The 15,081-nt window shown below is 40.4% G+C and overlaps 1 protein-coding gene across 1 annotated transcript in view; it reads left to right on the top strand.

The window, feature by feature from the left end:
- The first annotated feature begins 2,439 nt into the window (after positions 1 to 2,439).
- Positions 2,440 to 15,081, top strand: part of EIF3E (eukaryotic translation initiation factor 3 subunit E) — a 49,449-nt gene continuing 36,807 nt past the window's right edge. Inside the window, exons 1-3 of the mRNA XM_032760265.2 lie at positions 2,440 to 2,564; positions 10,928 to 11,042; positions 12,758 to 12,875. Coding sequence (XP_032616156.2) covers positions 2,475 to 2,564; positions 10,928 to 11,042; positions 12,758 to 12,875 — 323 coding nt within the window. The 5' untranslated portion in view covers positions 2,440 to 2,474. The remainder of the gene's footprint in view (positions 2,565 to 10,927; positions 11,043 to 12,757; positions 12,876 to 15,081) is intronic.

Genomic DNA, 15,081 nt, shown 5'->3' with positions numbered 1-15,081 from the left:
TCTTCTCTCTACTTGTATGAATATACTTGTCTATACCACCATTAGCCCTCATCCAGTCTGAGAACATCAAACTGATCCTGCTGCCTTCACTCCTGCCCCTTCACAATTCATTTACCACACAATAGTTAGAATACATTTTAACTAAAAATCTTTACATCAGGCCAGGCACAGTGGCTCACGCCTGTAATCCTAGCACTTTGGGAGGTTGAAGCGAGCGGATCATGAGGTCAGGAGATCAAGACTATCCTGGCCAACATGGTGAAACCCCGTCTGTACTAAAAATACAAAAATTAGCTGGGCACTTGCCTGTAGTCCCAGCTACTCAGGAGTCTGAGGCAGAAGAATCGCTTGAACCTGCCAGGCGGAGGTTGCAGTGACCCGAGATCGCACCACTGCACTCCAGCCTGGCAACGGAGAGAGAGTCCGTCTCAAAATAAATAAATAAATAAACTTTACATCACTTTCCAAAGGCCTACCTCCCTCTTTTACTCATATACACATTCAAAAATATTTATTGAGTGCCAACTATATACTGGGCATTGTTTAGACTTTGGAGAAGCAGTTATTATATTTAAAATAATGACAAAATCCCTGATCTTGTGGAATTAATACAATAGTCAGGGAAGACCAAAAGTAAATAAAATAAGTAAAATATTGTAAAACAAAAAAAATAAAGCAGGAAAGCAAGATGAGAAGTTCTTGTAGGTAGGTTAGTTACATTTTTAAATAGACTGGTCAGGGAAGGTCTCATTGAGCAGATGACATTTGAGCAAAATATGAAGGAGACAGAGAAAGAGCTATGCAGATAACTGGGAGAAGAACATTCTGGGTAGAAGGAATAGCAAATATAACAGAACAAGATGAAAGCAGGGTGGGAGTAGCTGAGGAACTGAAGGGAAATCTGTGTGGCTGGAGTCAAGTGAGCAAGAGGGGAACATTTAGGAGATGAGGTCAGAGAGGTAATGGGTCCAGATGATCTACTGGCTTGTTAGGTCACTTATAATACCTACTACATCTTTTACTTTAAATGAGATAGCAAGCCTTGGAGACCTTTAAGCATAATTTGGCTTTTAAAACTTCACTCTGGCTGCTTTATGAAGAATAAAGCACAGGAGGAAGAGGGGAAGCAAGGTGATTAGTGAAGAGGTGATTCCCAAAATCAAAGCAGGAGATAGTGGTGGTTTGCACTAGAGTAGTAACTTTGGAGGTGGTGTGAACTGATTGGGTCTGAATATGCCTTAAAGATTAGAGTCAAAAGGTTTTTTGGTAGATTTCATGCACAGTGTAAGAGAAAAAGTCAACGATGACTCTAAGGTTTTGAGTCTGGGGAACTGTACAGATGGAGTGGCCATTCACTGAGGTGAAGAGTGCAGCTGGAGCAGGTTTGGTAAGCTACATGGGGAAACTTGGTTTGGGACAAGCTCGTGTTGAAATGCTGGGTACATTTGAGTCTGGGACTAATAGTCAGTGTTGTGGCTATAATTTGGGAGTTGTCAATGTGCAGACTGCATGTAAAGGATGTTACCATTTAGGGCATTGGTCTAGATGGAGAAGAGGTCCAAGATCCCTGGGGCTCTTCAAAATGAAAAGGCCTAAAAGATGAGAAGTAACTAGCAAAGGACACTGCAGAGTACTTAGAAAACAATCCCATATTCCTTACCATAATCATGACCTGACCCTTGTCAAACTCTTTAACCTTACTCCCCAGTACACACAGGCCATTCAATTTTTGAAACGCACACACTAAGTCCCTTCCTGTCTCATGGTCATTGTTTTTGCTGTACGTTCCAACAAGCATGTTTTTACCCTGGCTCTAGGTTTAATCACCTCCTTCTCTTACCACCACTCTCAGCTAACTTGTTACTCTATCAGACTTTTCTCTAATTTCCTTAATTCCTACTGAGTTATCTCTAACCATCCTAATTAAATAGGTCCAACCCAACCATCTCCACCAAATTATGGCTCTTACTATATCTGAAATTTGTTTCACTTATTTCCTGTCTAAAAACCCACCCTCACTTTAACAATCGCTTACAAAATGATTAGCGTATGCCAAATGAAAAAGCCTAGATATTCTTCGCTGTATGCAACTTCCTAGAGAGCAGGGGCCTCCTCATCTTGTCCTTTGCCGCATCCCAATGCAGTCACATTGCCTCAGCAATCAATTCTGAGCTTTCAATAGTTATTAACGGTATAGATCGCAAGCCACTGACTGGTAATCGAAGGCCAGCATTAGAAAGAGGATACCGACAAACTTACAAACAGAGGGATCTGTTTCCGTCACTCGAGGCCTAACGCAAAGGGTGGGACAACCCGCGCGCATGCGTCGTTGTCCACTGCTCTCCAGGGTAAACCCCGCCCCTTTCTTCAGGCCAGTTTTACCACAGCACATGCGCAGTACTGGATCTGTCTGTTCGTTTGTCGGCGCTACCAATAAAGTTTTAGTCAGCACGGACTCCCTTTTCTTTGGCAAGATGGCGGAGTACGACTTGACTACTCGCATCGCGCACTTTTTGGATCGGCATCTAGTCTTTCCGCTTCTTGAGTTTCTCTCTGTAAAGGAGGTGAGGGGGTCTTTGGGTGCGAGGAAGGCGTGGGGGCGGATGAGGTGCTGAGCAAGGCCGAAAGGCGGTGTCTGTAGCCCTAGGCCTGACACGTGCGAGGCGGTCGCGAGTTTGGTTCCTGCACGGACAGTAAGGATCTTCTGGTAGTTTAGCTTCGTCTCAGTTAAGAAGCACCGCAGTATTCGGCAGTGAGGAGGAGGGAGGTTACGGAGAGAGAAAAGACGTCTCTTTCACTTACTGAGGTGTCAGTGCGGGCGGGACTTTCGCATCAGTTCTTCTCGGAAGTTGGCGATTCGCTGGTTTCGCTAGAGAACGTTAGAGCTTCACAGGCTGGCTTCTAAAAGCAACCTGGTGTGCTGTTAGAGCTTTTGATTTTTCTTTTGGGAACTGTGGGAAGCCTGGGCTTGGCTGTGGGTTTTTGCACGTCGAGTCGTTTGGAGTGATTCTCTTACACTTAAAATAAGTATCTAGCGCTTTAATTTCCATGAAGTTGTGAGTTCTTTGCGTTTTCTTGTCTTGGTTAAGTCGGACTTTCTAGAACAGCATATTTCGTCAGATGGGGACGGCGCTCCCCCGCCCCCCCCCGAAAAAATCCCCCCAATCTTTAAATGTGTTTTCCGGTGGATATATTGTACTGACTTCATGTCGTTTGAATTGGTCGTTAATGTTCAATATCTACTCAAGATGTCATGAATAAATGTGTAATTCTGGAACTTCATTTTAAAGCATATGTCAGTCCTAAAAGTTTTATTGGACTTGAAAGTTTTGGCTAAAAGAAAATTGACGTTAGTTATACCGTGAGTTTATTGGGAAATTGATGCATTTTAATAATGCAAAGTAATTTGCAATGATGAAGGAATTCGAATTTTGAGCAGAAAAATAAGTGAATTCTGTTTCTGGAAGCAGACTACAATATAAGTCTACTTAGGGAACTCTAGATTTGGGGAGTAGATTTTGTGTAGCAAAAGACAAAAAGCAATAAAACAAAAACGTCCCACAAAACCAGCGTCCAGGTGTTGTGGCTTGTTAGACAGGTATAATCCTCATATTCATATGCACCTTTTCTAAACATAGACAACTCTAAAGTTGTTGTTAGGTAACGGCTAAGATCATTTTCAGTAAATGTCCAAGAATGTCTTCTCATGTAAAACTTTCTCTTGAAAAGATATATTTTTGCTTTGATTCTTCTTTTTACACCTGTATTTTAGACCTTGAGTAAAACATTCCCATCTGCATTGTTTTCTTTTCTGGAAGAGTGAGGACAAAAGATCTAGTAAAAGTGCCATATTTTGAAAGCCTTTACCAGCTACTTGTAGAAGTACTTCTGAAGTAGCTGAACTTTATATATTTTTGTGTTCTTTATAATTTCATTTTTTTATGGCAGACAGAAGGAAAGGAGGAATATGTAAATGTGAATTAGATTTTCATAGGGCTAGACGGAAACTATGAACTGCAGGCAGTTGAGAATCAGTGGGAAAAACTGCCCAATACCCACCTCTTTGGAAAAAATGTTGGTAAGATAGCTGTAATACACCAAGAGGAAGACAGATGCTGGAGTATTTAGCAATCACTAAGTACATTTGACTCTTGGACAATACAGGGGTTAGGAACGCTGAGCTCTTGCAGTCAAAAATCCGTTATAAGTTTTGACTCCCCCAAAACATTTTAATATCCTAATGCTGACAGGAAGGCTTACTGAGAACGTGGACAATCCTGTGTTGTATGTGTTATATACTGTATTCTTACAATAAAGTAAGCTAGAGAAAATAAAATGGTCTTAAATTATAAGGAAGAGAAAATACATTTACTTTTTAGTAAGTGGAAGTACGTCATCGTAAAGGTCTTCATTGTCTTCATATTGAGTAGGCTGAGGAGGAGGAGGAAAAGGAGGAGTTGGTTTTGCTGTTTCAGGGATAGCAGAGGTGGAAGAAGTAGAGGAAGTGGAACGGAAGTCGGGAAAGGCAGGCACACTTGGTGTAACTTTATTGAAAAAAAGTTGTGTATACGTGGACCTTTGTGGTTCAAACCCTTGTCGTCCAAGGGTTAATTGTATAGGGCCATATAACTGTGACAAATCCAAGATAAAACCCAGACATCTCACCACTAAAAAACTTACCTATCCTTTAGAGTTGAATGTTTTTGATATAAGGTAAAAATAAATGTCGAAGAGGTACTGGTAGAGTGCTATCAAAATTGAGATTTTGTTATCTTCAGTGAGCAAAGAGGACTTTGAGGAGGTGAGGCTTTGAGTCTTGAAGGCAAGATGGTTAGAATAGAGTCAGTGATCTTGCTATGTGAGGATACAGCAGCCCCCCCGCCACACCCCCTTAGCAGTTTCAATTTCTGCAGTTCCAGTTACTCATGGTCCAAAAATATTAAATGGAAAATTCTAGAAATTAGCAATTCGTAAGTTTTAAATTGTGCGCCGTTCTGGGTAGTAGGATGAAATCTGTCTCGCTGTCTTGCTTAAAACTGGGACATGAATCATCCTTTTGTCCAATGTATCCACACTGTATATGCTAACTTAATTGTTCTATTTTGTTATTGTTAATCTCTTGTTCCCAGTTTATAAATTAAACTTTATCATAGGTATGCATGTGTAGGAAAAAAAACAGTAAATACAGGATTGGCGCTATCTGCAGTTTCAGGCATCCGCTGGGGGGTCTTGGAACATTTAGCTCATGGATAAGGGGGGACTATTACATTGCACCAAGAGAAAAACAGTTTTGTATATTTGTAGTACATTGGAGAATATAAGCTTCATGAGAGCAGAAGCTTCCTTGTGCTCTCAGCATATAATATGGAGTCTGGCATAAAGGCTTTTTATGATTGTTTAATAAATGATTGAATGAATACATACTTGTTTCTCACTCTTCTTTATTTTCATGTGAAGCAGAAGGCCAGATAGTGAAATATTTAGGACCCTGGGCTCTGAATTGGACCCTTCATGACTCTGTCATTTAATACCTCTGTGCAGTCAGAGCAGATTCTTTTACCCTCTTAACCTTTTCTCATGAATAAAATGTTAATACTACCACCAATCTCATGGGGTTAGAAAAATTGCATGAGATAATACATATAAAACACTAAGCTCTTCTGGGACAGAGTGAGTACTCCTTAATGTTTTGTGTTTTGAGATAGGGTCTCGCTTTGTCACCTAAGCTGGAGTGCAGTGGCACAATCTTAGCTCATTACAGCCCTGACTTTCTGGGCTCAAGCAATTCTCCCACCTCAGCCCCCAAAGTAGCTGGGACTACAGGTGTGCGCCACCATGTCTGGCTAATTTTTTTGTATTTTTTTAGAGATGGGGTTTCACCATGTTACCCAGGCTGGTCTCAAACTCCTGAAATCAAGTGATCTGCCACCTTGGCCTCGCAAAGTGCTAGAATTACAGGCATGAGCCACCACCCTTGGCTCTAAACGTTTTTTATTTTGGAAGACTAGCCCGTTCTATATTGGTACGAGATGGGAGGGGGAGGCAGTGAGGGTTTTGAGGAGTAAGGTGAAGACTGGAAATGGTTACTAAGAAACTGATCAAAGAAAAGTACAAGGATTGGTTAAGTGTGGAGGGCCCAATTGAGATTGGAAATCATACCTTAGAGCTAATAATGGTGGTCATTCTAAGGGCGAGGAGCGGTAGAAGGCTATGGGAGTAGTATAGACATATTTAGGGGTAGGCTTGTATGTAAATGTCATTTAGAGAAGCACAGATGTGATCAAATAACATTATTCCCTAATTTTGAAACATTTTCTAGTCATTCTTAGCCAGAACCTAGAGAATAGGTGACTTTTTTCCCCGAGTTAGTGATTGACACTGAATTGTATTTAGTTGGAGAAATTAGTTTGAAAGAATCAGTGATAGAGCTAAAGAGAATATCTTTGAAATAGCTAAAAATGATATCCAAACTAAGGCAGAAAGTGACATCAAAAAGGGTGTTGTAAAAATTAGAAAGGGCAGAAAGTCTGAGATGATGAAGATTTTTTTTTTTTTTTTGAAGGGTGAGAATAATAGTATTTATTGAGAAAAAAGGAAAAAAGGGGAAACAGGAACTCAGCAGAGCAAGTCCACCTCATATAGGATTCCCACCTCACAGATTGAATCCCAGGTTCACCCAAGAGGAGAAGGGGCCAGGCCCGTCCTTGCTGCTCACATGCAGACTTCTGTGGCTCCACCCCAGGGTGGATTCCTTCCAGTATGCAGGCCTGTTGGAGTTTCTCTGGAGACCCCTTCCCACCTGGCTGTCTCAACAAAGGACTTTATTTCCATTTTCCATGAGTTATCAGATTTATGGATCCAAAGAATGTCTCAGACAATATACTGACTGGCATATACCTTTATAAATTAGGTGCTGAAACAGGGACTAGATGATAGCACCACCAGGTCAATTCATAGCTAGATGGACAGCTGAAGGACAGCCATAGTGGAGGCCCCGGGGCTCCTTGTTTTGGTGCCAGCCAGCACTTCCATAGAGGCTTAGAGAGAAGCCCGGGCATTTTTGTCAAACTTGCAAATGGCACACACCTGGGAGGGATGCTTCAAGTGAAGGATGATGGAGTCGATACAGAAAATCAACTAAATCAGATGCCACACTGTGGCAAAACCAGTGGGTCAGACATTGCTGGAGCTCCTTCACTCTTAGGGCGCCCTCCTCACAAGCTGGGGAAGCCTAGCCCAACAGCAGGGTGCCGTGTGGGAAGCTGCTGACCGATGATGGACAGGGATAGCAAATGTCATGGAAGTTGACGATGGGGACACTGCCAGGAAAAGCCAGCACAGCCTGGATTGCATGAAGCCAACCCCTGGGAAAGCCTCACGCCGCTGGTCAGGTCACATCTGGAACTCAGCCTTCCATTCTGGACACCCTGGTTTAAGAAAGATGGGAGCAAACAAGGGTGCATTCACAGAAGAGGCATTCAGGGGAGTACATTCCGGACGGAAGGTGAAGGGTGTGGAAAGAGGAGGAGGGATGGAGAGACAACATTAGCTGAGCTTGAGCTTGGAAGGAGGACAGTCAGGGACCGGATCTTATCACAGGCTGCAAGTATTTCCCATGCTGCAGGGAGAAAACAAATGGTTATTGAAAACCCAAAGTGACCGTGGCTGGCCCTGCTTCCCAGGGAGAGAGGTGTAACTCCTGCTGGGGGGACTTAAATCTGGCCTCCTGCCCCCACCCTTGCTGAGGAACAAAAAAGAAAAGGATGGGCCTTTGGGGACCCTGGCAGCGCTGCTGTGCTGTGGAAGTGGAGGCTCATGGTTGTCAGAGCTGGGGAGAGGGGGAACGAGGGTGGAGCCTGGAGGCCACGGGGGCCGGGGACACACGGCCCTAGAAAACGCCAATGGGACTTGAACTGGGGGAGAAGCAGGCAGGGCGTGTGCAAAGCAGGAAGTGGGCCAGGAGGAAAGGAGGTGCCTGAGCCACTGGGCAAAGGTGCTGGGGTGGGACGGGGTCCTATTCGTGGGAGGTGAAGGAGGCGGAAGAGCAGCTCTCTAATGTATGACTGGGGCTGTTGGTTGAGTGGGGTTGTGGTGTGAGCTTTTCTCCATCACCAGGCCAAATACTGCACAGTTGCTTGCACATAAATACTTGTGTGAATATGTTGGGAAACAGACCTGTGTTCCAGGATGATGGGGGCCATAGGCAGCCAGTGCCGGGGATGCTGAGGTGAGGGCCCCTTCAGCAAAGAGATGATGAAGATTTTAATGGTAATGGTGGAAGGCGTTATCAGTTTTAAGTTGGAATTCTTGGAGATGAGATACATGATGAAAGTCGTTATAATTTGTGGAATAAAGGAATTTTAGGGCTCAAGCTGTTAAAGAGTCATCAGTATGGCGTTATATTTGTGTTGAATGACAGCAGAGGAAGAGACAGCAAAAAAAGATTCTTAATCTGTTAAAAAGTAATATGTTTTCAAGAGGTTGATAGACCATGGATCAGCAAACTATAGCCTGGGAATCAGATAGCAGCCTGTTTTTGTGTGGTTTTGGGGCTAAGAATAGTTTCTAACAGAGGAACATTTGCAAACATTAGCAGTTATAGAGTATTAACTTTATACCCCAATTAAGTGAAATAATTTGTCTTGAAAAAGCATTCTATTCTTATTAATAGACCTGTATTACAAAAACTTTTACTGTTATTATTTTTGTTTCAAAATTTTAAAAAAAATTGGAAATTTGGTTCTCCTTTTTCATGTGAGTACTTATATAGTATTTTCAATTGTTGCTTCTTGATACAAAGCCTGAAGTATTTGCTTTCTGCCTATGAGGCAGAATTGAGAGGCATATGTAGATTTGAGAACAGGACAGTAACACCTGATGGTAGAGGAGCAAGGCTATTGAATCTATTGTGGAGAGAGACGTGGCAAATTAAAAGTTATTAGTGAAGTGGGGAGAGGTAGTGTGCTTGGAAAAGAATGTTTTTATTTAAGATTAGGGTTTCTATAGGGCAAAGTGATGAGAAGTTAAGGTTTTTCAGGTAAATTTTTTATCAGATACGACATTCATTCATACAAGTACACAAATATAAATGTACTGGTCAATGATACATATTTTTTTCAAAATGAATAGTGAATACATTTATGTGACCACCACTCAGATTAAGAAATAAAACATTATAGACATCCTTTTTTTTTTTTTTGAGACGTAGTCTCGCTCTGTGGCCGAGGCTGGAGTGCAGTGGCGCGATCTCGGCTCACTGCAAGTTCCGGCTTCCGGGTTCACGCCATTCTCCTGCCTCAGCCTCCTGAGTAGCTGGGACTACAGGCGCCTGCCACCACGCCTGGCTAATTTTTTGTATTTTTAGTAGAGACGGGGTTTCACCGTGTTAGCCAGGATGGTCTCGATCACCTGACCTCGTGATCTGCCCGCCTCGGCCTCCCAAAGTGCTGGGATTACAGGCGTGAGCCACCGCGCCCGGCAACATCCTTAAACCTTCCTCTTGACTCCTGTTAGTCGCTACTCACACCCCCTAAAGGTAAGGGGGTAGTAGTCTGATGTAGTCTGATGATTCATTTTGCCTGTTTTTGATTTTTATGTTGGTGGAGTTAAGCATTTACCACCATGTACTGCTTTGTATGACTTCTTTCACTCAGCATTGTTTGTGAGTCATCATGTTTTTAGGATAGCAGTAGTAGTTCATTGATTTTTCAGTGCTGAATGTTAATCTATTATGAGTATGCTGTGGTTTGTTTTCTCATTTTAACATTGATAGACTTGGCTATTACAAATAGTGCTCCTGTGTACATTTTTGGAAGTGCACTTTGACTATATGCACCCATTTCTTTTGGATGTCTCGAAACAGAATTGCTGGATCAAAAAGTATGTTTGGCTTTGGGAGGTAAAAATCTTACAAAGTAGTTGTATTCCTGTCAGAAGAGACTATGTTCCAGTTAGTCTACATCCACACCAACACTGGTATTGTCAGGATTTTTTAGGTTTTTATTGTAATTTTTAGTATGCATTTTCTTATGATAATGACGTTGAGAACCTTTTCATGTGTTTATTGGCCGTTTGGTTGTCTTCTTTTGCGAAGTGCCTATCTTTTAGCCATTTCAATTGCAAGGTCTGTCTTGTCTTACTCATTTATAGGAGTTCTGCATGTAATTTGGAAGGTTCAGTTTTGCTCTCATGGCTAAATACCCTTTGACCAGCTTCATCTTTACTTCTTGCGGGCAATGAAATATTGTGGCATTTTCTTAGATTTTTCTTTCCTTGCAAAATTAAGTTCAGTACAGAAATGTTTTCTTTTGCTGAAGCATTTCTGTCCCTGAATATTTTGTAGAATCTTTACATATTATTCAGTACACTTCATGTTTATGTGAGTTTGTATATATATCTATTTGCTCTCTGTACTATAGGTTAAATTATGTTTTTTTGGATCCTTTGCAAAACAAAAGCCTGGTCTGACATGGTTGACTTAAAAATTCGGTGCAGGTTGTTTCAGCAATGTGGATGGAGAAGCATATAGGAGTTTATTACTGATTACCTGGATGTGGAGAGGTGACAGCTATATGTGCTTTACAGAAAAGATGGCATGGGTTTTATTTATACACAGCCTTGCCTAGAAAGGGTAAAAGATGGTTTGTAGGGACACATGAAAAATAAGGTCATATAAATCAGAAGTAGGTGGGAATGTCTATAGTAATTCTCTTCATTTTCAAATTTTTAGGTAAGTAAAATACTTTTACGTCTGTAGGTTGGTTGCTTGCCATATTGCTTGCCATTGTTACAAGAGGGGAATGTTAGTAGGTTATCGTATTTTATAAAGTATTTCTTCAAATATATTTCCAGGTAAACTAGTTTTAGTATTAATCAGTTTATTTGGGGAACTTAAATATATTCATTAGAAAGTTATCTTCTTTTGCAGATATATAATGAAAAGGAATTATTACAAGGTAAATTGGACCTTCTTAGTGATACCAACATGGTAGACTTTGCTATGGATGTATACAAAAACCTTTATTCTGATGATATTCCTCATGGTAAGTTTTGTCATTAGAACCGAAGCTTGTCTTGTGACTTGAGGATGTGTGTATTAAAGTTTTATGATTTATAAGAGAGCTTTAGCCAAAAGGCTTAATTATGATTTGAATGTTAGTGTTCTTTGGGTGAGAGGTTATATAAAGGTTTCATGTCTTCCGAAATATATTGTTTTCTCCCTGTGAAAGACGTGAAACTACTTTAAAATATGGTCATCAGATGCCTTCATTTCATAGTATGTATCATCAAAGTTGTGCTTATGATTCACATTCCTTAGAATTATCTGAGAATGTTGCAGTTCTTGGGTTGCTAACTTTTTCAGTTAGTGCATTGTGTGCCTTAGAGATTTTTTTTTTTTTTTTTTAAATTTTGAGGCATCTAGTGTAGACATTGTTCTCCAAATATGGTCCCCAGGACCAGCGTCATCAGTTCACCTGGGAGAGCTTGTTAGAAATGCAGGTTTTTGGCCACACACCAGACCTACTTAATCAAAACTGTTAAGTGGTCCTCTAAGTTTGGGAAATAATTCTGTGTTATTTCTTCAACGCACATTACATTTTTAAAGGTTCCAAGAATTTTGGCAATAGAGGAATACAGTATACTCTGTTTAAATTGGCATTTCTCAAAATTTGATCATAGATCTTCTGTGTTTGAGAAAGACTGCTCTAGAATATACTTTCTAATATATAATAGAGAAATTATTACATTAAACATAATCCAGGTGTTTGACTTGTAGTTCCCTGCAATAACAGTAGCTCTTCTTTAGTTTGTCATGGATAAACGGAAACTATTTCTTAGTTTCTTTTTTTTTTTGAGACAGAGTCTCGCTCTGTTGCCCAGGCTGGAGTGCAGTGGTGTGATCTCAGCTCACTGCAAACTCCACCTCCCGGGTTCACGTCATTCTCCTGCCTCAGCCTCCCAAGTAGCTGGGACTACAGGCGCCTGCCACCACGCCTGGCTAATTTTTGTATTTTTAGTAGAGACAGGGTTTCACCATATTGGCCAGGGTGGTCTTGAACTCCTGACCTTGTGATCAGCCCGCCTTGGCCTCCCAAGTTGCTGGGATTACAGGTGTGTGCCCCCGCTCCCGGCCTATTTCTTAGTTTCTTAAGGAAACATTAAGGTGTTACCAGAGTTGGTTATGTGCAAGTTTTCTCCACCTTTTCATAGTATAGTAAAAGAAACAATAGAATTTGGTTTGAGAGACTATAGAGCTGGATTTGTAGTTAAAAGAGATTATTTAATGGATTTAAATTCCATTCAACCTAGTTGATAGCCTGTAATAGTAATATGTAAACCCCTCTGAGTTTTTCTTCAAAAACTCTGGGATAATATTCACCTAAGAAAATTAAATGAGAACAAATATAGAAACACTTGGAATGAAGTTTCTGCAATGGAGAATTAAATGATAGATAATTGGGTCCTACCCTTTTTTCTTTCACATCCCTCTGTCACCCCAAGGCTGTATATTCTCTAGTTTCCCTCAAGAGTAGGAAGAGGATTCCCTTTTCCTTTTTGTGCCTTTGGATTACTAGAAAAAAGAAATTGGGGATCGGGGGACATTTCTGACTGAGTAGCCCGTGGCATATGAATATATTGGGGGTAAATAAATATATATATAGTTTAAATACACTGAAAAATTTCCAGACATTCTCATGATGAGTAGCACAATTTAACATTCCTTAACATTGTAGTACTCTTCTGCATTTTTACTTAGCTTTGAGAGAGAAAAGAACCACAGTGGTTGCACAACTGAAACAGCTTCAGGCAGAAACAGAACCAATTGTGAAGATGTTTGAAGATCCAGAAACTACAAGGCAAATGCAGTCAACCAGGTAAACTCTTCTTAATTTTGAATTCTAAAATTTCTCCTTTCTGGATTCATACAAATGTTAATTCAAACTTTATCCAGTATCCCATAGTAAAAGTTCATGGTTTAAATGAGTGCTTTATTCATTTTTAATTTCCATTTATCCTTATTTTGTAGGGGCCAGTATAATTAATAAATGTTAATATTAATACTAAGTTTTTTTTAAAAAAAACTTCTTTAGTACTTATCTGTACTGATTATGCTACAGAAATTCCATTTCCTGTTTCCCACTTCCTGGGGACATTTGGCAATGTCTGGAGATACTTTGGGTTGTCATAACTGGAGGGGTGCTATAGGTACCTAGTGAGTAGAGGCCAGTTATGCTGTTAAACATCCTACAGTGCATAGGACAGCACCGCTGCCGCTACTCCCCAACAAAGAATTATCCAACTCAAAATGTCTATTAAGAAACCCTGTGCCACTGTGTGGTGGCTCACACCTGTAATCTCAGCACTTGGGGAGGCAGAGGCAAGCGAATCTGTTGAGCCTAGGAGTTTGAGACCAGCCTGGGCAACATGGCGAAACCCTCTATCTTACCAAAAAAATAAAACCAACAAAAAGTTAGCCAGGTGTGGTGGTGTGCGCTTGTAGTCTCAGCTACTTGCTACTTCGGAGGCTGAGGTCAGAGGATGACTTGAGCCCGGGAGGCGGAGGTTGCAATGAGTCAGTGTCATACCACGGCATTCCAAAGTAGGTGGCATAATGAGACACCATCTCAGGAAAAAATAAAAAAGAAACCCTGTGCCTGGGCAATACCTAGAGCCTTAGAGCATATGGGTATCTCGTTATAAGAGAAACCTGAGCTCACTTTATCCCTGGCTACATTCTTTCATACCCTTCCAAGCTCCATGCCCAAGGAGGGTAGTTTTGAGCCAATAAGATTATTTTATTCCTAACTTCCCTTTACCTAGAAATAGACTTACTGTTTTGTTTCCAAAGAAAACATGTCGCCTTAGTCTGACGTAGTACATGTCACAGGTAGAAATCTTTTGGGTTACTAGAAACATTTAAAAATAAAATCTCTTACTAAAATTGAATATTGTCATTTGAGATAAATCCTAGCTACCAGTAAATTCACTTGAGGAATTGCTGGATATTTTGCCATGCTATACCATTGATTTCTATGTATTTAAACCAAATTTTTAGAGATTGGCTCTTAAGTTTTCCTTTGTGATTTGTGAAGGTGTTATCAGATATTTTTAGAAAAGCAACAAATACACAATTACTGTGTCATACTATACTATACTGTACTATACTATACTATGACATATACTACATACAAATGCAGTCAGCTCTTTGTTCTGCATCTGGATTCAACCAACTGCAGATTGAAAATATTCAGGGAAAGAACCTAAAAAATAACAATACTACAATAAAAAATACAAATAAAACTACAATATAACAACTAACAACTATATGATATTTACATTGCATTAGGTGTAAGTAATCTAGAGATGATTTAAGTATATGGAAGGATGTGTATAGTTTACATGCAAATACTGTGCTATTTTACATAAGGAACTTTAGCGCCTGCAGATTTTGGGTATTTGAGGGGGCTGGTAAGTAGGGGGTATGCGAGGTCTTGGAACTAATGCTCTGGGGATACCAAGGGATGACTATATGCGACAAAACACACAGAGATATATATACACACATTACATGCATAGACAGAGCTATATATTATACTAAACTACTTTTATGCTTTTAGAATAAGTAATTTTAGATCTTCAGGTCACATGTAGGTGATTACAAAGGGACAGCGGAAATAATCCAGATGTTAGACTACAACAGAAAATTTAGGATGCTGTAGTTTAGTCACTCAAAGACTGGGAAGTAATGGGATCAGAGCATGAATAAGATGAATGTAGATGTGTTCACCAGTTAGAAAAAGAGGATCCTTGTAGCTTAATAGGTACTGAGTTTGAGATAAATGAAAGGATTATGTGTTAAAAACTTGTAATCTTACTATACTTACAGACTACCTATTTTCAATGTAAAAACCTTTTTCTGACAATTCACCCTCTTTAAATTTCATTGAACATATAGTATCGTACTTACACTTTCCCGGAAATAATCAGCCAGAGGACAGTGATTATATACGTGAGTGGTGTCAGTAGTGCAATACAGAGTTATTCAGTGTGATCCACTGCAAATGTTCAGTTTTTGTTGAA

This window comes from Hylobates moloch, unplaced genomic scaffold (genome assembly GCF_009828535.3).
Source record: "Hylobates moloch isolate HMO894 unplaced genomic scaffold, HMol_V3 SCAFFOLD_9, whole genome shotgun sequence".
Lineage (NCBI taxonomy): Eukaryota > Metazoa > Chordata > Mammalia > Primates > Hylobatidae > Hylobates > Hylobates moloch.
Note: the sequence above shows the minus strand (reverse complement) of the source record. Positions and strands in the feature narration are given on the sequence as shown.